Source organism: Empidonax traillii, unplaced genomic scaffold (assembly GCF_003031625.1).
Source record: "Empidonax traillii isolate 1590-97213 ecotype Southwest subspecies unplaced genomic scaffold, ASM303162v1 scaffold84:size2688230, whole genome shotgun sequence".
Lineage (NCBI taxonomy): Eukaryota > Metazoa > Chordata > Aves > Passeriformes > Tyrannidae > Empidonax > Empidonax traillii.
The window spans coordinates 1,172,168-1,194,321 of NW_020955277.1; the positions used below are offsets into that span (position 1 = coordinate 1,172,168).

Consider the following 22,154-nt stretch of genomic DNA (forward strand, 5'->3'; position numbering starts at 1 on the left):
GTGGTTCCTTGTCAGTTGTGCTCTCAGGGCTTCCTCTCTCATCCTGGTTATATGTTTGCAGTTTCCTTCTCCACAGAGCCACTGGCCAGACCATGTGCCTTGTGCCGCATTGTCTGGTCCTTCCCTAGGACCGTGCCTACCCCACTGTTGATTGGTTTAGTGGTAGTGGCAAATAGCAAGCAACAGCTATTGATGGCTGGGGCCTGCCTCTTCATTTATTAACAGACAAACGTTTTAACCTGTCAGTGTTAAGAAATTATATTGATTGGAGAGATTTTGTTTTATTCCTTGGGTCTGCTAATCAAAAGGGCAACTTCTCCCTTAGTATCTTCCTGCTGTGGGCTTAGTTCTACTGTACCTTGTCCAAAAAATCTTTATTTTCAAGGCACAGGGAAAATTATGTTTAGAAAATATAAACTATGGGAATTTTCATTTCCCTCTGGCTTTAGGAGGAGGAGAGCAGCTGGTAGAGAGTGGATGAGAAAGGCTTTATCTGCTATATTTTGGTTACTGCGCTTTGAGTGATGGGTTTAATAATTGATAGAGCAATTTAGCAATGATCCATAATCCTGAAAGAAGCCTACGCTCCCCTCCCTCTCCCTCCCTTTCTCCTTCCCTCCGAGACTGACAGGCTGCTCTCAGTGGTTTTGTCTGCAAAATTTCATCCCTTGGTTTCTGTAAACAGCCTGACATGGGAGAGGGGGAAAAAAGCAACTGTTTCTAAATCTTTTGTCTTGTTTCCACAAACAGCTGCGCTGCCTTCTCCAGCTCTGGGCTTCAGTCATTTATTTGCTCACATGCTGTAGCTGAAGAGAGCAGGAGGTTTTGTTTAAGGCCCCAACCTAAATGAAATGTATATATGCAATGTATATAGGAGAGCAGAGCGGTGCAGAGCCTCCCAGCAGGGACCCCTCCCTCCCCATTTAAACCTAGGCTTTGTTCATGGCTGAATCCAGCTTTCTTAATCCCGGGAAAGGTGCATAATGATGACAAATGCTTGATATGTAAGTGTGGTTTAGTTGAAAGTCTTCCAGGATTAACCTATGGGAAATTGCTTTTTCCAAGAGCCTTGTGTGGATGGTGGCAGCGAGCTTCGGGATCCTACTGGAGTGCCTGGCATGTGAGTGTCTGTGTGACACCCCATTTTTAAAGACGGATGCAAACGCACTGCAATGTAGGGCTGTGTTTGCAGGTGTGTGGTGTGCATCCCTTCCATGGGGATGTTTCAGAGCTCCCATGTGGATTGTCTGCCTCTCTCTTCATCCACAGTAAATGTGGGAAGAGAGGGGAAAAGATGAGACATAAAAAGGAGACAGACGTAGTAAGCAAGAGAGCAGAAGAGACAAGGTTATAGGTACCGAATATGTGTCGAGACCAAGGCAGGGTGAAGAGAGGGAGTAGCCTAGCAGAAAGCTGGGTATAGGCAGAGTCAAGTGAGATGGATTAAGTTATGTTTTTCCATATGTATTACACAGATGCCAGATTGACAACAAGTTGTAATTAAACATGACATAAAGTCAGCTATGCACAGCTGTATTATTCCTTAAAATTACAAGGGGTGAGGTCCTCTGGGGCACAGCAGAGTCTATGGATGCTCTGCCATGGGAGGTCTGTAAGACAGGCTGGCTGAATGCTTGCCAGGAGTGACACAGGCATTGATTGGATGGCCCAGGATCAGGACGGGGAGGGAGTGGGTGACTTTCCTGGGGTCCAGGCTAACCCTGTCAGCCTCTGACACCATCCTCTGGAGTATTTTCACCCTTCCCTGATGGAACATGAGTGGTGTCAAGGGGTGAGTGGTATATTCAACTTTTATGATTTATTCACTACTAAATGCCCTTAGCAATGATAGGCTCACTAGGCCTGGTTGGTAATTGTGGCAGTCAAGTTCAGGAGTAATTGTTGTGTAACTTGCTCTCTGATTTGAAAAGACCTAACTCTGTGTGTGTACACTTGATAAAAACACCCTGGGACCTGCATCTGTACCCCCTGAAACACTCACAGATATGTAGTATTTTGCCTGTATGTATAAGGATCTTAGTGACTTTCCTATTGAGAAATGTATACTTACTGTACCTTACAGAGTTAGAGTAGTTCAGGTGGGAAGGGGCCTTGGGAGGTCATTTAGGCTCAACCTGATGCCATGAGACAAAGATCAGGAGGACTTTGTCTTGCTGGGTCTTAAAAGCCTCCAAAAATAGTCCCTCGAGGCAGCCTGTACTGGTGGTTCATTTATCAGCACAGTGGAGGTGTTTTCCCCCTTCCCAGTGGGAACCTCCCGTTTCAGTTTGTCTGTCATCTCCACCTCCTGCTACCAACCTGAGTGAAGGGCCTGGCACCATTTTCTCCATGTGGCAGAGGAGAAGGGGGACAGGCTGCTGTCATGTATGCCATGGCTGTCCCTCCTTGCACTGAGGTTGCTCCAGTTCAGCCATACACTGGAGTCCCCAGGCTGAATGTGGTGTCCAGATGCGGCTGGAGGTGGGTCACTACATTCCTTGGTCTGCTGCCCTGCTCCAGGGAGGCTGTTGTTGCAGCTGCTACCTGGGTCCTTGTTTAACGCCCACTGCCCCACAAGTCAAGGTGCTCATGGGCAATCCAGCTGAGCAGTTCCCCAGTTGTCACCAGGGCTCGTCCATCGCAGGGGCTGGACTTGGCATTTGTCATGGCTGCATTTCAGGAGTCCCCGTTGGCCCATGTCTCCTGCCTGTCCAGGTCCCTCTGGATGGCAGCCTTGCTCTCAAGTGCATTGCCAGATCTCTCCAGTCTGGCATCACCCATACGCTGGATGAGAATGCACTCTGTCTGCTCCTCTTCGGGTCGGTGATAAAGACGCTAAACAAAAGTGGTCAGGGGTAAACCCCTGCGATACCTCACTTGTTACCAGCCTCCAGTTTATATTTATGTCCTGTAATATAAACCATCACCGAAGGCTGAGGGGATCCAGCTTCCAGTCCTCTGAGCTGATACAGATATTTTTTGATGTGTTGCAGACTAATCTTGAGGGATGGGCGAGGGCAATGTGAGCAGTGCAGTGTTGGAGCTACCCTCTAGTGGCAGTTGTGCTGGTGGTCTGACAGCCCTGGAAATGGCTCTGGCTACCCCCACAGTCCTTTCCAGAAACCAGGTGTACCTGTGCTTGATCTGTGAAGTAGAGAGTGTATTTATAGGGCCTTTAGAGGCACTGTCCCTCCTTATGACTCAAACCAACACGTCTTCGTGGGCAAACTGTGATAGATGTGGTGCATTCCTCAGTGACCCTTTCCCTCCCTCATAAATACCTGTGTTGACTAAACTCTCCAGTGTTTGAACTCTGTGCTGGAATCTGAAAGGCATGGTGTGCTTGCATGTTCTGGGATAAGTCCTGACTTCCAGTGATGTCGCTTGCTGAGATTCTGTTGGATTGGTGTTTCTCAACATGGTTCAGAGATCATAACAGTCCTTGAGGCCCCTCTGCGGAGCTTTACCACTTCTTTATGGGTTTCAGCTTAACATTTGAGCTGACTCCAGAACTTGGGGATGCAGGAGGAAAGCAGAAGTCCCTCTGTAAGACCAGCAATGAGGGTGAGCCCATCTCTCCCTTGCTGAGAGTGACACAGGTGGGGTCTGGAGCTTCTCTCCTGTCCACTGCACGGGACAGGGAGTGAGTGAGCAAGCAGGAGCTGTTGACACTTCTAGGTGTTAAGCTCTGGCCCTGATGGCTGGCTTTATCACAGACTCTGGAGCAGAGGATGACCTTTGTCTGGGGGTCATCCATATTTGATGTCTGCATCCCTTCCAGGTGTCTGTGAGAGTGGAGAGGAGGAGGGCTGAGGAAAATACCAATGATAAATTTTTACTTCCAGAATATAAGCCTGTCTCCTTTTACATGCCTTCACTTAAGAAGTGATTTGGGGTCTGAGAGGTACAGAGGGACAAAAAAAGATGCTGTGTGCACTCAGCCTCTATTTAAGAAGACCTAAGAGTACTTTGCATACTACAGTATCTGGCAATAAAAAGTGGATACAAAATACAAAAGAATCAAGTGAATGGGTATGAGAGTCCATAACAATGCCAAAGGAAGGGTTCACCTGAGAGGAGGATGGAGCCCCCTCAATTGCATAGAAACCCCTTGTAAGACACATGAAGGATGCAGTTCCTTGTCCTCACAGGAGGTATCTTGGTGCGTGGGAGAGCACAAGCCCTGAGTGGGGTCAAGCCCTGGGTGTGGACAGTGCTTGCCTGCTCAGGCAGAGGGCTTCAGCTCCTACCTCCCTGCCTCTGCTCAGGGCTTCCTGGGTGGAGATGTGAAACCTGCTGCCTCCTGGAAGTCAGGCTTTAGCAGGTGAGACTAGCAGGTAGAGTAAGACGGGAGCTGTATATGTCAGCTCAGAGACATCATCCCTGGAGATCTGCCTGCAACCTTCTTCTAGAAGCATCATCCCAAAGACGAGAAGCAGGAACATTTTCTGCTCGAGGTGCCAGCAAGTACCAAGTTTTGAGTTATATTTTTGTCTTTATATATATACTTGTCCATGAAGGACTCTGCTGAAACTATCACGCTTGGCCGTGGGACCCTACCAGAGGTGGTAAATTATCCCTGAGGAGGATAGTTTGCAGGGAAGTTTTAAAATTCAGAAAGAGCCCATCTCTCTGAATCCCAGTCTGTGGAAATGAATTTTTTTGGCATTTGTTTTTAATGTCCTGTGATGTGTGGGTGAAAAAGCCAGCGAGCTAGACTGGTAATTAATTTTCCTGACAGAAACACCAGACAATGAAATTACCCTGCCACAAAGCAGGGTTGCTAAAGTAAATACTCTGCCAGCGGCAGGCCTGAAAGCAGGATGGGGTCATATGTGAGGTGCAAGCAAATGATGAAATGGCACTTCTGCCTCTGAGGACCTGCAAGTGCTGCCAGCACGTGGACCCTCATGCTCTGGGTCCCCCGCACTGGCAGCTCTCTGTGACACATGGGCATATTCAAGCTGGGCTCCAGAGTAGTGAGGGACTTGCTGGACCCAGTGCTGAGCCAAGGAGCATTTCACTCTTTGCTGTCCAGGCAAGTAATTTGGTTGGAAAGGGGTAACAGATGAGGGAAGTGGGGATGGGCTGGTTGCTTTTCTTCTGGAGAGAGAGGCTTTTGGCAAGGCTCTTCAGTTTTTCCCAGACTGGTGGCAAATGGTTTTTAAATCTTTGGTCTATGCTGGTGAGATTTGTGTGAGCTCTAGAACAGGTTGTGCCTGCACATGCAGAAGGGGAGTGCCTTTTGTTGGGAGACGTAGAGGGCAGCTCATGGAAGAGGAAGGACAGGAGGGCAAAGTTTTCTGTTTTAATTCCACGTGTCTTGTACAGTAGACAGGAATTACTGTGCCGAGGGTGTTGCACATGCCAAAAAACTGGCAGAGAGCAGCAAATGGGAATGTTCTTGTATTTATCAAGGTATCTGGCACTGGGCTGCAATTGTGTGGTGTCAGACTAGATCCTCACCATAATCAAAAGGTTTGGTGAGTCTGTATTAAAAAAAAAACACACCAGTGTACTGTTGCTACAAAAAACACTTCCCTGTGCAGCCATGGAGAGATCTGCTGAAGACCTCACTGGTGTTCCAGAAGGACCTGCTGCCGTGTGAATTGTCCTTTCAATTTACAATTGCAATACTCTCATGTGCACACTTTAATAGGGCATTTTCCCTTGTTGCATAGTGTTAGCAGCTGCAGAATGGAGAAATCCCACACAAGGAGGGACCAAGACATGGAAACTGTTTTCTATCCCTTTGGAAAAGAGAATTGCACCATTCTGATTGCTGAGCTAGATCTGAGTGCTTTTAAGAATACAAGGGTCAGTTCTGGAGTGGACTGCATGAACATTTTAGGACCATAGTTATTTAATGTATTAATTATCTGTAAAAAGTGGGGGACCAGTAGTGAAGTGTTCAAGTGTGCAGATATCACACACTTGCTTAAGTTAGGCTGCAGAAAAGAGTGAAAAGCATTTAAAGGACTTTATCTAGATTACAGAAAACATTATGCCAGATCAGTGCAGTACTGAAAAGCAGTAAGCATTGGAAGAGGAAACATGAACTATTTCTATATAATTCTATATTCTAAATTAACTGCAGCTCGTCTGGAGAGAGGACTATGTGTCTCATAGGATCTCCCAGATAAAACATCTGCTGAAATGCCTCATGTCACTCCAAAAGCAAACAAAATATTAAGCTTAGGGAAGACTGGAACGCAAAAGCATTCTGCAAATAGTGTAAAATAAGTCTAGCGAGTATCCTCATGTTTAACTCTTGCTAGGTTAGTTCAACCTCCAAGCAGTCATGTCAGGAAGAGGAGTTGTAGGTAGGGTCAGGCAGTGGAAGTGGATTGAAACATCCATGGGATGGTACACTGAGAAGCCAGGAGGTGCTACAGGCATGGGAGAACAAAGGGCAAAGATATAAAAATAGCTTGTGCTAAAAGAAGGGTGATTCAAGCACTTTCATCTTCACCTCTGGATCAATTTGTGTAAGCATGAAGTGAGAAGTAACAAATTTAAACATGATTAATGAAAATCAGGCTTTAAACAACTGAGTTAAGATGCTATTCTAAGCAGAAGGTTGTCTGTGGACCTCTGTGCCACAACATGTGATTGAAGTCGGGATCTCACCTTGTCTTAAAAAATTGACATGTTTATGTTAAGGGAGAGAGGAGTTTCACGTGTTAGATACAGATGTTTGTGCAGAAGGATGTATGCATCCCTAAATGAGCATGAAGAACGATGTCCATCCAAGAGAGGTTCAGAGGTATTTTATCAGTGGACGAGTTATTTCATTGCAAAACTTGTAGCATCCTCCACCAAAATTGGCCTTGGCCATCTCAGGCAGGCAGGCTGCTGCTCCCTCTGTTGACTCCAACTCTCCCTTTCACACAGCAGACAGGAGGTGTCTGCTGGCTAAAAATCTGGGAGCCTGTGTGGTGTCCAATACCTGTTGTTGTTGTGGTGTCCTAATGACTGCTTAATTAAGTTAACAAGATCTTTTTGTCTCAGAACCCCTCCCTCTCTCTGGAAAAATCGCAGTTATGACATGAAGACTGGGAGGAAGGTGCAGCAAGAGGTGTACATAGGGCACGGTATCACTTAGATCTGACCCCCTTCTCACAGGCGTTCTCATCACTGTTTCAAAATGATCATCTGTTTGGGACTTAACAGGCAAAGATTGCAACTAACATTTAAGCTCAATTGTGTAATGCAAAAATACCAGCTTTCAATAAAGTAAAAAGGATAGGTCTGGTTTAATAGAATGATTCCGTTTAGTTGCATTTTATGTGTTTAAATAATATGGACACCGGTTTGTGCTTTTCTTCCCAGCAACAGAGATGCAAAAACTTCTTTCACGTGTGAAAAAAGAAATTCTCTCCTAATTACTGCATTCCAGAAAGTGCAGCTTTAGGGAAAACCCACTGGACAGCCAAAGACTCAAGAGAAAAAAAAAAAAATTTAGAAATATTGGAACCTCAGATTCTAGGTCATCCCTTCTTGCCGGGGTCTGGAGGTGTTGGCAGCATAAGTGTGGGGAGAGAGGGAAGGAGGTGTGTGCTGCATGTGAGAGCTGTGCAAGCGCTTTTTGTGAACAGGGGGTTTTCTACACAAAATCACATTGGGAATATCCCACCAAGAGTCCACCCCTCCACTTGAGTTAGGGGGAGGGATTTGAAGTTCTGGAAATTCGTGGCTGAGCTCTCATTAGTGACCAGGGACATTTCGTTCACAATGTGGAAGGCAGACAGGGAGAGGCAGATGGCTTTGAATGCAGGATTTACATAGTAATGAGATTCAGGTCACCATAGCTGTCTTTTTCTCTCTGCATTTTGTCTAGGTGTCGAGTAGTGTGCAGGGATGACAGGGATGACGGAATAGGGAGAAAAGGAGGAAAATTAACCCCTTGCTCATAACGAGAAATTGGTGTTAGAATAAAAAGTTTGTCACAGTGGGCTAGAGAACAGCAGAGTATGACAACAGCAAGCACAGATGTAGCTAGAAGGGCTAAAAGTAGCCACTTTTTAAGTGTCTAGCTTGTTTTTTGTGGTAATGACACAAAGTATTCTAACTTTAAAATCCCAGAATTTCCTGTAATATTTATGTTCTGTGTTGCTGGTTTGATAATAGATATTTGGGGGCTTTTGTTGTTACAAGTCAACCCAAAGTTGTGGGACTTTGTGGACTAAAAAGGGGGCATGGCTTCTTGCTACAAGGCCTTTGCTTCTTTCTTTGGAAAAAATTACCCATTTTGCTTGGTTTCTTGGCTAAAGACTTGTCTTCACATGATTGTAGTGATGTGATTAAAACATAATATTTTCCACTGCAATTGGTAATCCTGAGTATGATCTCACTACTGTCAGATCTTATCCTGATGACAGATGGGAAACTGGAAACCATGGGTCCTATTTCAAGCTTCGGATGGTGGCACTTGATTTGCTCAATAGTCAACCCCAGGCATTCCCAAGATATGCATCAGAACCCAAGAAATCCCAAGGCTATATTTAAAATTATGAGAGTTTTAAAGCAACGTTTGTCTCTTTTCTCTGTCTTCCTTTTTTTCTTTATAGTTAGAGGAGTATGGGAAAGGAAATTACTCTTTCTGCTGTTTATCACCTGTCTTCAGAAGCTGGAGCTCTAGAAATGTTGCAAAAAAAGCAGTAAAGAAGCTTTAGGTGGTCCTAGTGTAAAGTAGAAACTATGTCACTTAACTGCATGTGGACATTTAGGCAGACGTGGGAAAAGTAGGGAGGGTGTTTGTGTGTGTGTGTAAGGTTTTCAGTAGTTGTAAAATCCTTTTTGTTCTTCCACACAGAAGTTGGTTTTGAAATGCAGAACATTTGGGGCACTAAGGTCAGGATTCATCTCGTCTCACCTTGGCCACTGGGGTTGAGTGTGTTTGTCTAACCTCATCATACAGACCTTTTCAGCATCAGTGAAGAAGGATTCAAACTATCCCAAGCAGTGGGAAAGAGTCCCCTTGGAAGAGGAGGGGGGAGAGGTGCTTTGGTGGCATCTCCTTAAGCTGACAGTAAATGCATAGTCAGTGTACCACTGCATTTTGACTGTTTGGGCTGAAAGGGAAAAGCAAATCTAATCAGGCATCTGGGACAGACTAGGAAAGGAAGGCTTCCTGGCTACTTCCTCCTGAGGAAAAGGCTTAGGTCTAATCGATCTAATTATGTTATTTCTCTGTTTTATTGTTACAGCCATTTGTTAAAAAAGTCAGTAATCCTTTTATACCAGTTCTGTAATGATTATTTAACGTCTGACTGTTTGTGAACCCACCAATCTGTGTGAACAGAGGATGCTTCACATCTGCTCAGTTCTCCAAAGGACAGTGAGCTGGAGCTGAGAGCAATCGAGTTGGGGCCTTAAGTGGGTGGCGTCATATTCCCACTTGATGAATGAGAATAACAGTAGTTCTCTCCTGTACAAAATGCTGCAAAACATAGGGCTGTCTTTTGTCTATATACAGCCATAGTACTCCTCTGCAAGGATAAATATTCTCTGACTAATGTTTAGTTAGCAGGCGCTTTACCAGTGGCCAGTGGGTCCTTCAGCTCCCTCAGAGCAGTGGCACTTGCTGGCAGCATCTCTGTGAGTGTCTCAATCAGCAACAGCCACCCTATGCCAGCTGAGTGGGCCTGTTCCCCTTGCTGATGTTTTCTAACCTCTTTCTTTGCAGAGCCCCCGAAATCATCCTTGGTTTACCGTTTTGTGAAGCAATCGATATGTGGTCATTGGGATGTGTCATTGCAGAGCTGTTCTTGGGCTGGCCGTTGTACCCGGGAGCTTCGGAGTACGATCAGGTGGGTATGGATATTGCCCTGGGTCCCGGTAAGTGCATGGATGCTTTTCCCTTCTCTTGTCAGAGTGAACAGATGTCAACTTTTTCGCTTTTGCTAGTGAAGGGTCTGTGTTTCTTACCCTCCCAAAACAACCCTGTTGTTATCCACCTGGGGTGTTTATTCTGGGTAACCAGTGTGGCTCCTTGGTGTGCTGGCTTTTAAGTCCTGACCGCCTCAGTGAGATCTCAATCAAGAGTCAGCCCTGCCATTGACTGGAGAGCTGTGTACATGTCTCTCCTCTCTGAGCAGAGCAGGCACCCTTTCTCTGCTGTAACAGCAAGTGCTGAATAAAGGTTTATTTGTTAGAAGAAACTGCACAAACTCGGCTGTGTTTCATAACCCTTTTATGAGAGTGCATATTAAAAGCAATGACAAGAAGGAGAACGTTCGCATTGATGTAGGTTTCCAGTTAATATAAGCTGTCGTCCTTTTTCTCCCTATAGGCTTTTATGCTCTTTTTGTAGTCCTAAAACTGATAACGCAGCGGCTGCTGGAGCCAGGGCTGTGGAACACTTTCCATTCCCACAGTCTTCATGCTGATCTTAGGTGTCTGCAAATGCAGCCTGAAAAGGGTCTTTTTTCCTTTAGGAAATAAATTTATTTAAAAAAAAAAAAGGCAGGATAATAAGTTTTTCATATATTTAAATGTTTCAACTCTTCTTTTGAAACTAGTGTTTTTTTACTCAGAGCTCTAAAGGTAATATTTGGCAGGGGAAATAACTTGCAGTGAAGAGCAGGGCTGTTAGTGACTCCAAAGGAAATCAGATGTAGCTGAAAAACTTAAAAGCGTTTGAAAATCACATACCAAGCATGAAGACTGAATTTTTTTCCTTTCCCTGTTGCACCCCAAAAACCATAAAACACACAGCTGAAAAAGAAATCACCATACCTTTACTGCCCAGCTTAACTGCCCAGCACAAGGCTTTCTCGGGTAAAGTATGATGAGGGCTCCTGGGGAGCTGGGAAAGGGGTAGGGGCTGATCCTGGCCCCTTGCTGTGGCACTGGGCTGCCGGCAGGATCCTGGTACCTCTCCGGTGCATGAGCTCTTCTGATGGACCTAAGGAACGGCAGAGCTGAGCAAGCCATGCACAGTGAACTGAGTCCTTCCAAGCTCAGTGCTTGGAAGGACTCAGTTCACTGTGCACGGCTTGGAAGCTTGGAAGTCTTTGAAATATCAGCTGATTTTTATGCCTTCAATAATTTTTTTATCCCTCTCTGTCTCTTCTCTCAAAAGCACTTTCCGTTCTTCCCCGGAGTTTTCTAGACTGCTCTGAGTAGTTTTGCAGAGCCTGCAGCGATTTTTCAGAACGAAACATTCAGGAGTCAGAAGGTGCCAAAGTTAAGGTTTCATGTGGCACCCCAGGCATGTGTGACATTGGTCTTTAATTGTGTAGTCACAGACCCTTTCTCCTTTATAAAAAAATAAAAGTTGGAGACCCTGGAAACGTGTGTAGGATCTTTTAGCTGTGTGGGTGCCAGTGAGGTCATGCTTGTGGATGTCACCCACAGAATAAATGACATCACGTAGCTGTCAGTAGAGGTGAAGTACTTTACATACCACAAGGGCATCAGTTCATTTGAGTGTATATTTCGTGTGAGTTCAAAGATAGTCACTTCATAAGTCTTACGTTTTGAACTTCAAACTGCTCCCAGGACAGGTTGTGCACTCAGGTGGAGGAAAAGCAGCAAAAGTTAGAGAGAAAATAGCAAATTGTTGAAATTCCTTCCGGGAGGGGAGACGGTGACATAAAAAGGTGCATAGTGGTGAGACACCCCACTGAATTAGCTGTCTGGATCTTTTCCTTGATCTCCAAAACTTAGGGACTTTCCTGTCTTTGTCCTTAGGCCTTTTGGGACTGTGCTGTAAAGATGAGTTTCCAGTGATGAACATGATAAATGGAGGGAATTCCACGTGGAAGTTCTCTTTCCTCTCATTCCTTGCACTGAATTTTTGGGGTGAACTCTAAATGCGGGCTACATTTTCTCTTTTCGTTCCACTGTTTGTTTCAAATGCCTCCTGCACTCCTTCAGGGAAGATCTCCCGAGATCTTCACAGGACGAACAGTGACCTCTCACCCTTCTCTTACAGATTCGCTATATTTCACAGACGCAGGGCTTACCAGCAGAGTATTTGTTAAGTGCAGGGACAAAGACTACGAGGTTTTTCAACAGGGATACAGACTCACCATATCCTTTGTGGAGACTGAAGGTAGGAAGACATTTCCCTAATTTTTTTGCCTTGCAGCTGGTTGGAAGTGGGGAGACATTCACATCACCTCAGAGCCTAGGTCTCTCCTTTTTGCAGTGCAGTGCAGACATTGGGGTGGATATGACCTAAGATAAAACTGCCATCCCCAAAGTCTGCAGTCCATAACACACCTGCTCAGCATTGCTTTGTGGGAAATTTAAGTCTACAATTGACCTGGAAATCTTCCTCTAAAATAGTCTGTGAATTGGTATGTAGTTTAAATAAAACATGCCCTTGGCAGACTTTCCTTTAATATCTAATGCATTGTAGGGGGGGAGAGGGAAAGGCAAGCGTTTTAATTCTGACAATCAAAACCACTCGTAATGGAGGTGTACCCTGAGTCTCGTGTGCCAGCGTGTTTGGCTGCATTGCAGTCCCCCAAGGAGAGAGGCCAGTGGGCTTCTGGCTGTAAGGATGGGATGCTGAGCTAGGATGAGTGTAAGGCACCCACCATAGTTGGGAGGATCCTCAGAAGTGAAAGGGAATGGATAAATCACCTTGTGACACAAAAGATGTCATGTAACTGTAGCAGAAATCACATCGATGTTGTCTGGTCAGGCAAGAGAGGCACAGTGGTCTCTGATAAGGACAGGATGAGGCATACGTGGGCACATAAGCACAGCTGACTGCAGGGCAGTGTTGGTCAATGCCTGTGTCCTTTTTTGAGCAGACGCCAGATGATCATGAGGCAGAGACGGGGATTAAGTCGAAGGAAGCAAGAAAGTATATTTTCAACTGTTTGGATGATATGGCACAGGTAAGAGCATTGGTGAGTAACCAGGAAGAACGTTTACATGCCTTCTGGCAGCACTAAAAAAAAGGGAATTACATGAGTTCTCTGCATATCCTGTACTTGTGCCAGCTCCTGAAAAATACCAGGATTATGCCTACCAAATTAGCTGTTATATCCAGCTTTGTAGGGGTGACTGCAGCCATAGTAAAGCAGCCTTGGACAGTGACGAAGTCACATCTTTGAGTGTTGAAATCCTGCGTTTTCTCTTGTCTATCCAGTGTGACCACTGACAAGTCCCTTAGTTCTCTGTATTTTAGTATTTCCATTTGTTAAATGGTGACACTGGAAATACTCCCCATGGCCGCAGAAGAGAGCTCTCAGTAAAATGTGGCTGTCTAGGGGATGGGGAGTACTAATTCACTTGTCAATTCCATAAAGTTGTGAAAGCTAATCCCAGCATAACCACTCCTGCTACAGGAGTTTGTGCTAACCTACAAATCATTTTGCAAAACTGGTGCAGCACTGGAGTTTGTACTAGCAAAGTCTAGGCATGGTAGCATTGATAAGCAGACATGAAGAAATGGAGGACTGGAATCAGGGGAGAATGTATAAATGCATGAAATAACGTGGGATTTTTTCCTGGCACCTGATACATGAATGGGATGTTTCTCATAAACCTACTGACAATTTTTATGTATTTTATATATTTTTTGCTGACGGGACACATAGATAAGTATCTGATGGCACAGTACTTTGTATGATAAATACACTGATTATGAGAACTTGCCTGCTACCACATGGAAGCTGTTCATCATCAGTGGAGGGTGACTAAGTGTTTCATTAGCCATTGACCCAAGCAAGCTGAACACTTAACAGTCTGTCTGGAGATCTGACATGCACAAGCCAGATGACCAGCCAGAGTCTGCCGTGTGACTTCAGCAGCTATCCCTTTAGACAGGGAGGCTTGCAGGGCATGTGCTCCAGCGAGGAGTAAACACAGTTTGCTGGAGACCTGACCATCTGCTCTTTCCTTTGGCGCTCACTCTTGTCGTTTCTCCTTTAGGTAAACATGACAACGGATTTGGAAGGAAGTGATATGTTGGTGGAAAAGGCAGACCGGCGGGAGTTCATAGATCTGTTAAAGAAGATGTTGACGATAGATGCAGATAAGAGGATAACACCCATTGAAACTCTGAGCCACCCTTTTGTCACCATGACGCACTTGCTCGATTTCCCTCACAGCACACAGTACGTGGCTTTTGTTTCCCTTGGGCTTTGAATTGGTGGGTCAAGAGAAGAGCTGGCTGTGGTGGAGACCAAATGTATCTGAAGGGCATTGTTAAGATGTTTAAGCCATAAGTTTTAATCTTTTTCTGGTTAAAAAAAAAAAAAAAAGGATTGCCAAGTCAAGGTTGTTAGAATTGTGTTGTAGGTGCTTGGCATTTAAAACGCCGCAGTGTGTGCTACATTAATTATGTAAATATTCAATAATTACGTATTTTTCCATTAAAATGCAGAAGAAATTATGCAATTAGTGCTGAAACTATCAGTCTAACTCAAAGTAATATAGTCCTGATTGTTACTGAAATAATCAACCTTATCTGCAGTAGAGAGCCGACCCTTACTCCCAGAACCTTCCCATCTTACAGGGGTCAATTTGGGGCCCTTTGCTTTTTAAGAGAGGAGCTGTTCTGCAGCAGCTCTGTTTTACAAGCATAGGCAACAGGACAAGGAGTTCAATTTTCAGCTGTTGCTGTCTGCCTGTGTCACCTTAAATACCACTCTATGACCTCATCTGGCACACATGTAGAATGGAGATGGGCTCCGTGGCTTGCTGGAGATGTAAAGAAGTGTCGAGCCTGACTGCCCCTTCTCCTAAGGCTGCATTATGGAGCGCAGCAGTCTGAAGTGCAGGAAACCTGCACCCAGCCCACTGCCCTTGTCCCCTGGGCAGTTCACATAGGGCCAGGCTTCTCAGGTGTAAGTGAAAAAGGTAGATACATAGTGGGAGTTTTCCAAAGCCTTCGGGACACCTAGCTTTGAATATCCTGCTGTACAACACTTGCTGTTCAAGGTGCTTTTGCAGGCTGTCCCTTCCACTTGGCAGGAGAACAGTTGCCAGCACAGTGTTGTGTTTCATTGTGTGCCATTTACATGAGTGTTTAAGGGCTGTCAGGAGCTCAGGTACAAAATTAAAGGGGATTCCTTAAAAAAGCTCTAGAGCATGTTTGTGTGAGTGCTGCAGAGCAACAGGTAACTGTGTCAACTCTCCTGCCTGTATGTGTGGCTGCGGTTTTTCAAGTTCATTTAAGGTAGCTTTCCCTCTTTGAAAGAGCTGTAGCTGCCTTTTTGTTGCATTTATCACAAGATAAGAGCAGCTGCTTACCAGAAGGTAGTGGGTGCACGATCTTTGTAGACCCAGATTTACCGTGCACAGCCATTTTGGAGCATTGTTGTCTATAAATAGATAGTAAATGATAAATGTAATGAAAACAAGATGGGAGATTGTTGTGCTAAACGGGGAGAAAGTAAGTTTCACATAAAAACCATCCATAAATAAAAAATGACAGTATTTTCTAACAGCGTGAGCATCACAGACAAAAGTCTCTTAATTTGCAAGTCCTTCTTACTGTGCAACAACTGATTGTGTAAGATAGGAGAGATTTGTGACCTAATGCATTGCCGTCAGAAATCTTTCCACTAACGCAACAGACCGTAACCACATCTTCATTTTTGAAGTGCTCACTTGTGGCTGCTCAGGCGAAGCCCCAAAAAGGTTGAAAATATCACAGGGGCCGATAGCAGGGAGGATTTTACCCAAGTAAAGAATTCAGCATCAGGTCTCTGAATACTAATTGCCATGCCAGCCGGGTGTGTAACCCCACGCAGCCCCTCGACATAGGAAGCAGTGATTGGAAAAGAGAGCAATAAGCTGTAACCAGCGTGGCAAGTTGAGGGAAATTTTGTCTGTGATTGCCTGTGGTTTGGTGAATAGAAACTTCAAAGCCTTGAGAGATGCAGGGAGTTGTAATCTGTCTTGAAAGTAAATTGGGCAGCAGAGAAAGTGAGAATATGTGGAAGCTGTAGCTTCTGGAAGGAATCCGCTGTGGCATGCTTCAGAGAGGCTGCAAGTTTGAGCAGCACGAGATGGGCTGTTCTGCTTACTTGCAAGCACACAACAAAATGACTTTAGCTCTCCATTTCACATAATTAGCTGCCTGGCTCTTAAATTGCTGAGTACTCCTCAGACTTCTTCTGTTTTGCTTTTTCCCTGCCTTTTTTTACGCCCCCCTTTCTTTCAAGTAAAGACAGAGAACATGGTGTTGCATTAGTAGAGCTTACAGCTTGTTACATAAAACTGTTGAGTAACACACGCAGTTCACCATGAAGAGAACATATACTCATTTCAATGCTTTCTGCTTTTTGAATGGGGAATTATGTTCATACTTGACTGAAAAAATGCAATCCAATAGTCTTCTGTATTTATTCGATAAGTGTTTCATTTTGCTGAATGTTCTGCAACTAACAGGTATAGTTCTGTAAGTGAATGCTCATAATGTGCAGCTGTGCACAGTGTCCTGAGCCTGTCTTGTCTGCAGGTGTTTGCCAAGATATTACTCATAGGAAAAGAGAGGTGACCATTTGAATAAGAGAAAAGATAGGGATGAAACGATCGAGGTCCTCTTCGTGACCAACCCTAGGGATCATACAAGGTTGTCCCTTTGAAGGGACATTTCGTTTCTTAAAAATTATGTAAAGGTTGTGTTTACCTTCTCTAACAGTTTAGATCATTACGAAACAATCAGCATACAACTGATTTTTGTACAGCTACAGCTGATTTTCACTGCTTGGAATTTCTATTTTTCTGTGTTGGGATAATGGAAATAAAATAAATACCTCTATACTTTTTGGGGTTGAGTTTCAGACTCTGAGGTTGCATTTGTAAAATCAATTATTATGGAGGAATTGTGGAAAACCTGTATTGGTTTTTAGATCTCAAAAAATGAGATTTTATTAAAAACACAGTTTTGCACAGGTTTGCTTTGTTGTTATTTCTTAACCTCTATATGCTTTGGTATCCTGATTATAAAAATGAAATACCGTTTCATGTAGTAGATGCCTGGTGAGCTCTAAAAATGTGGAGAGTGTTTCATCTCCTTTACAGGAGGCACAGAATATGATACTTCTCAAAATTTCCATTGCTATATCAATAACATTTAAGGGCAAGTCAGTGTAAGGAAGAAGCCGTAATCTTTCCCCCAGAGATCCAATTCTCAGTGTGAGATAACCTCAGAACCGGATTGCCTGGAAGCATTGATGAATCTGATTTGGTGTAACCTTTTTCGATATGAATTGTCCCATTGACTGCAAGAGGAGGTCTCATGTGCTTCAAGATAAGCATCTGCACAAGCATTTAGCCAGACAGGGGCAATGTTTTAACTGCTTGGCTGGACTCAGCTCTCAGTGAACTACTTCTTGAAAGGAACGAGGGAGATTTTTTAGTGGTCTCAGTGATCAAAAATAGTAGAATTCTTCCTTGCAAAGGATGTGTAAAACTACTTTTAGGCTTACACTGAGGCAAAAACATGAGTCGTCTTTTCCTCTCAGGCTCAACCATCAGAAAAAAAATAGTATCTGTCTTTCCTTCTTGCTCTCAGTCTCTTTCAGTCTTTAAAAAGAGCCACTTTCTTGCCTTGTCACCTAAAGAGCAACCAATTTGCTTGCTTCTTGTGATTTGTATTGCAGTGCTGAGACCCGTGGGAGCACCCAGGAGTCCCAAAGCAGCCGATCTCATCTCTGCCTTTTCAGTACAGAGTTAAACTGACTCTAACTGGTTAAGGGAGACCTGCATAAAACAGCCAAGGGCTTTAGGAGCCTAGAAAGTGCTAAACCTGCTGCTGTGGAGACCTAATGCAGGGCCACTGTGTTAGTCGGTTGGTTGATTTTCTGTCTCTTCCTTGCCCCCCTTCCTTTACACAGTGTCAAGTCCTGCTTCCAGAACATGGAGATTTGCAAGCGGCGGGTGAATATGTATGACACAGTGAACCAGAGCAAGACGCCATTCATCACCCATGTAGCCCCAAGTACATCGACCAACTTGACCATGACTTTTAACAACCAGCTGAACACAGTCCACAACCAGGTAAGGGCATTGATCAGAAGCAGACAGTGCTTGAAACCTTTATGTCAGCAGGGTCTAGAAGATGAAAAGCAAAGTAGCATCCCATTTAACATGCCTGTCAAGAGATGGTGCTTTTTTACTCCCCTCTGCTCCTTTCGTCATTCTCTTTTCTTCAGGCAAGCAGTAATCTTTTGACATTTTGTGTGACGGTGAAATGTTGTCCATGTTGTTTATGTTGTTGTTGGGGTGATAAATCCTGCTTACTTGGGAAGTTGCTATGGGGAAAAGCTCATTAGTCCCTTAATGCAGCAAGCAGAACTTCACTCCCTGGGTCAGGCAGAAGTATTTGTGGTCTTACAGTACTTCTTCAAATTTGCATTGAAGTAAAAAGAATTTAAACCCTTCTGTAACAGATACAGAAGAGTTTAATAATAATGTTTATTCTTATCTTGCCTTGGTTTTACTCCAGGTGCCACAGTTGATGTGGGGGCTGTGTGCACATACCCCCACACTGAACACACTGCACTCTACTTCAGTGAGCTCTGGCTTTATAATAATGCTTTATATTAGTTTTACTTGCCCCAGTGTTGGGGGTGCTGTGTTGACAAATTTTATGTGACTAGCAGGCGAAGTTGTTTACTGCAGTACTGTATTACAGCAGTGAAGGGAAACTCTCCAGGGAGAGCACTTTAGGAGACTGAAGCTCAAGAAATAGCTACTGTCTTTTAAGCCTCTTGGGAACAGGCTGCTCAGGATTCACTCTAGAGATTGCAGGTGGCATTGCGGAAATGGTGTTTGGAAAGCCAGGGAGCTAAAGGAGTCTGTATAGACGTACAGGGTGTTCCTGCGTCAGTCAGAAAACCAGACTTCATGACTCAGGTCCTGATACATGTGATCACAGAAGGTCTTTTGAAGCATTTCAAGCAGATTCAGAGATAGGTCATGACTTGGTGTGATAGGGTATTGGTTACAAACACCAGTTCCCCTTCTTGTTTCTTTCTGAGATGCTGACTGAAGAAATGCACACTACACACTCCCCTAGGCCCCAGCTGCAGGGCAGAGACACCATTTGTACCACAGTTACTAGTAGGAAATGCAGACTGGCTTTCGTTTCCTCTCAGCTCACTTGACGTTACGATCATTTGTTGTCTGGGGAGATCCGTGGTAATTTCTGAATTCTCACAAGGGGTGTGTGTTGTGAGCAGAACCAGTATCTCCAGTGTTCCTCGAAAAAGTGGTAGAAATATTTCCACGAAGGGTTTTTAGTTTGAACAAGCTCTAAACCTTTCACAATTCTCTTCAACATGCCATTCATCTTAGCTTTCTTTTGTTTCCTGTCTCTGCAAAATGTCTGGGGATTGCCTCCTTCCAGTTACAGCTTCTGAGATTAGGAGTGTGGGAGCTGTTGTGGTTGCTGCTCAGTGTGTTGCACAGGAGAGCATATTGCACTTCACTGCCTCTGCATGAAGAGGGGAGGAGGAGGAGGAATAAATGTTTTGTCGTTACATCCTTCACGTCTGTGGCCATGGCAGTGCAGCACGGGTCCAGTGGCAACCAGTGCAGTGCAAAATGCTTAGCCTGCTGTCTCCTCCGGCCTTGATCAAAGCCTCCTCCTGGGTTCATATATTCACCATGAGAAAGCATTGTCTGACCTGTCATTTACCATGAGAAAGTGGTTTCTGACCTTCGTCCAGCGATGTTGCCAGTGTGTTTGGGCGGAGGGGAAGGATGGGCTCTGGCAGGGCAGAGTCTGGCTGCCTAGGCATGAGTGCTAAGGACGTTTTCTTAAACCAGTGGCAGAGCTGTTTAGTTGTCTGAAACTGTTAGACTCGGTCCAAATAAAAAAAGTCTTCAGATTTTGAGATGTTTTGCAGAACACTGGAATGATTTTTGCAGCTTTGCAACATCCCCTGCTGGAGTTTCTGCTCTAAGAGATTTTAAAGACAAACCAAGTTTGGACTTTGCAGCTATTTAGTATTACCGCCTGTTATGCTTTCTGATTACTTCAAATTCCAAACATAATTCAAGGGGCATGTGCCATCTTAGGTACAAGGTATCAAAGAGGAAGGGCTGGAATAAGTCTCCCCTCTCGGGATGAGACTTCACAAGGCATGGAGGTGCTGAGTTTATTTTACCTCAGAAATATGAGCAGCTTCTAGACCTATGTACATCATGAGTGAACAACATGATTTGTGACTAGTAACATTTTCTGACCCCATCTTCATCATGCTGCAAATCAGAGGCAGTTGGGTGAGAAATGGGGCTACAGTTCTGCTTTAGAGAATTTGCTGTGTCTCTCAGCAGTTCACAGCAGCACTGCATGGCTGGAGGTCCTGTGGTGTGGTACAGCTGTGGTTACTCAGATTGTGTGCTCCTTTCCCCAGCACTGCCCTTGTCTCTGTGCTCCTCAGTGTCCTGTTCTATCCCTTGTTTGGTTTTGGTTTGCTGTTTTGTTTTGGTTTGTTTGTGGGGTTTTTTTTCACTTTATCTTACACTGTTTTACTTTTTTATTTTGTTTTTGGATTTTGCTTCTTCCAACGTACCCATCTCCCTCATTTTTTTTTTGTTTGTTTTTTTGTTTAATTCCCGTCATTCCTTTAGACCACCAACCTGGCTCCCACCTCCTCCAGTGCCACTATTTCCTTAGCCAACCCCGAGGTCTCCATACTAAATTACCAATCTGCACTCTACCAGCCCTCAGCGGCGTCCATGGCTGCGGTGGCCCAGCGGAGCATGCCCCTGCAGACAGGAACAGCGCAGATCTGTGCCCGCCCCGACCCCTTACAGCAAGCTCTCATCGTCTGCCCACCAGGCTTCCAAGGTAAGGAACAGCCTCACCGGGGCCTTGGCCAGTTGCAGCTCCTTCCCCACTGCTGTTTCGTCCAGCTAGTGTTGGAAATGAGCTCCCTTAGTGCAGGTTGTACGGCAGGAAGGAGACTCGCCTAGTAAATTGGAGCAGTGAGGTTGTTGCAGCTGGAAATGTTTGCAGTGGAGGAGGATCTTGCAGGCATCTCTGATGGCAAAAGTTGGAGGTAGCTGGTCTAAAACAAGGGGGCAGATGCTGAGAAGGGGGCTGAGGGAGATAACATGGCATTTGTCATCTTTTGCCCTGAACAGAGTTTGAGGCTCTTCTGCCATACTTTGGTAAACTTGAAAGCTTTCCCCCATGGTAACAATGAATCAGCATGCGCGTAATGGACCCATCACTTCTCAGTGACTCTATTGCTAAAAGGGGAACTCAGGATGGTAATGCAGCAGGGAGCATGGTGAGGGTGGACATGAGGGTTTGCCCCCATAACATGCCCAGGACCATTTATGAGTAAAATTCCCTCAGCTCCAGCCCCACTGCAAACAGCTGTCTGTGTATACAGTAGTAAGTACCATTGTTAGACAACTTGGGTGATGATCAGAATTAGCTATTTGTCCTTCTCTTAACTTTACATGCTGTAACAATTTGGAAAACTAGACGGGTATCTGTAGGAAGTAGTCTAAATAGACCTCGGTTCAGCTGGTGCAACTTCTACTCTTCATTTCTACAAGCCAGTCTGTGCAACAGTCTCTAGGCACTTGTTAAATGTTCTGGAAGATTATCAAAGCTCTTTTGAACTAGAGAAGTTTAGCTAGACCTCTTCTACGTAGTTAAAATGCATCTCAAGGGTTTGACTTCAGAAATGTATTGCTAGAGTACGTAAGCTAACATCTTCAGCTGCTGTCCTGAGAAAGCTCTAAAGCAGAGGAGGCAGCACAGGCTGTGCTGAGGTGGTGGGGAGGAAAGCTTCCTCCAGCTCATTAGGCTTATGTGTGGCTTAATCAGTGACTGGAGTTTGGGGTGTGCTAGAGCCTTTTAAATATGAGTCCCAAGAAGCTGTTCGAGAGAAAATCACCTATCCATGTCAAGGTTGAGGGAATACAGAGTTCTGGATTCCTATCCCATTGTCCCACTTTGGACTAAAGAAAGCATTCTCACATAGCAATAGGTTTGGGCTGGAAATACCATTTTCTGTTGTCAAACTGGAGAATATGGTGAAGAGAAGCCATTTACTCCGCTCTTCTCTTTTTCTCCCTGTACACACTGTATTGTGATATTTCCTCTGCATTTGAGGTGCACTAAAAATATGAACTCAGTTAATCCCTTACGGCTTTTGAAAATGTCTTTTCTGCACCCTTATACATGTATCATGTTTATGAACATTTGGTGG

General features: G+C 44.7%; 1 protein-coding gene across 3 annotated transcripts in view; it reads left to right on the top strand.

The window, feature by feature from the left end:
• Window positions 1-22,154, top strand: part of HIPK2 (homeodomain interacting protein kinase 2) — a 131,811-nt gene that overhangs the window by 88,430 nt on the left and 21,227 nt on the right. For 2 of the 3 annotated variants that reach the window (XM_027881150.1, XM_027881151.1), the window contains exons 3-8: window positions 9,689-9,812; window positions 11,942-12,061; window positions 12,771-12,857; window positions 13,897-14,081; window positions 17,814-17,976; window positions 20,557-20,776. In XM_027881150.1, coding sequence (XP_027736951.1) covers window positions 9,689-9,812; window positions 11,942-12,061; window positions 12,771-12,857; window positions 13,897-14,081; window positions 17,814-17,976; window positions 20,557-20,776 — 899 coding nt within the window. The remainder of the gene's footprint in view (window positions 1-9,688; window positions 9,813-11,941; window positions 12,062-12,770; window positions 12,858-13,896; window positions 14,082-17,813; window positions 17,977-20,556; window positions 20,777-22,154) is intronic. The other variant, XM_027881152.1, reaches the window with a different exon arrangement.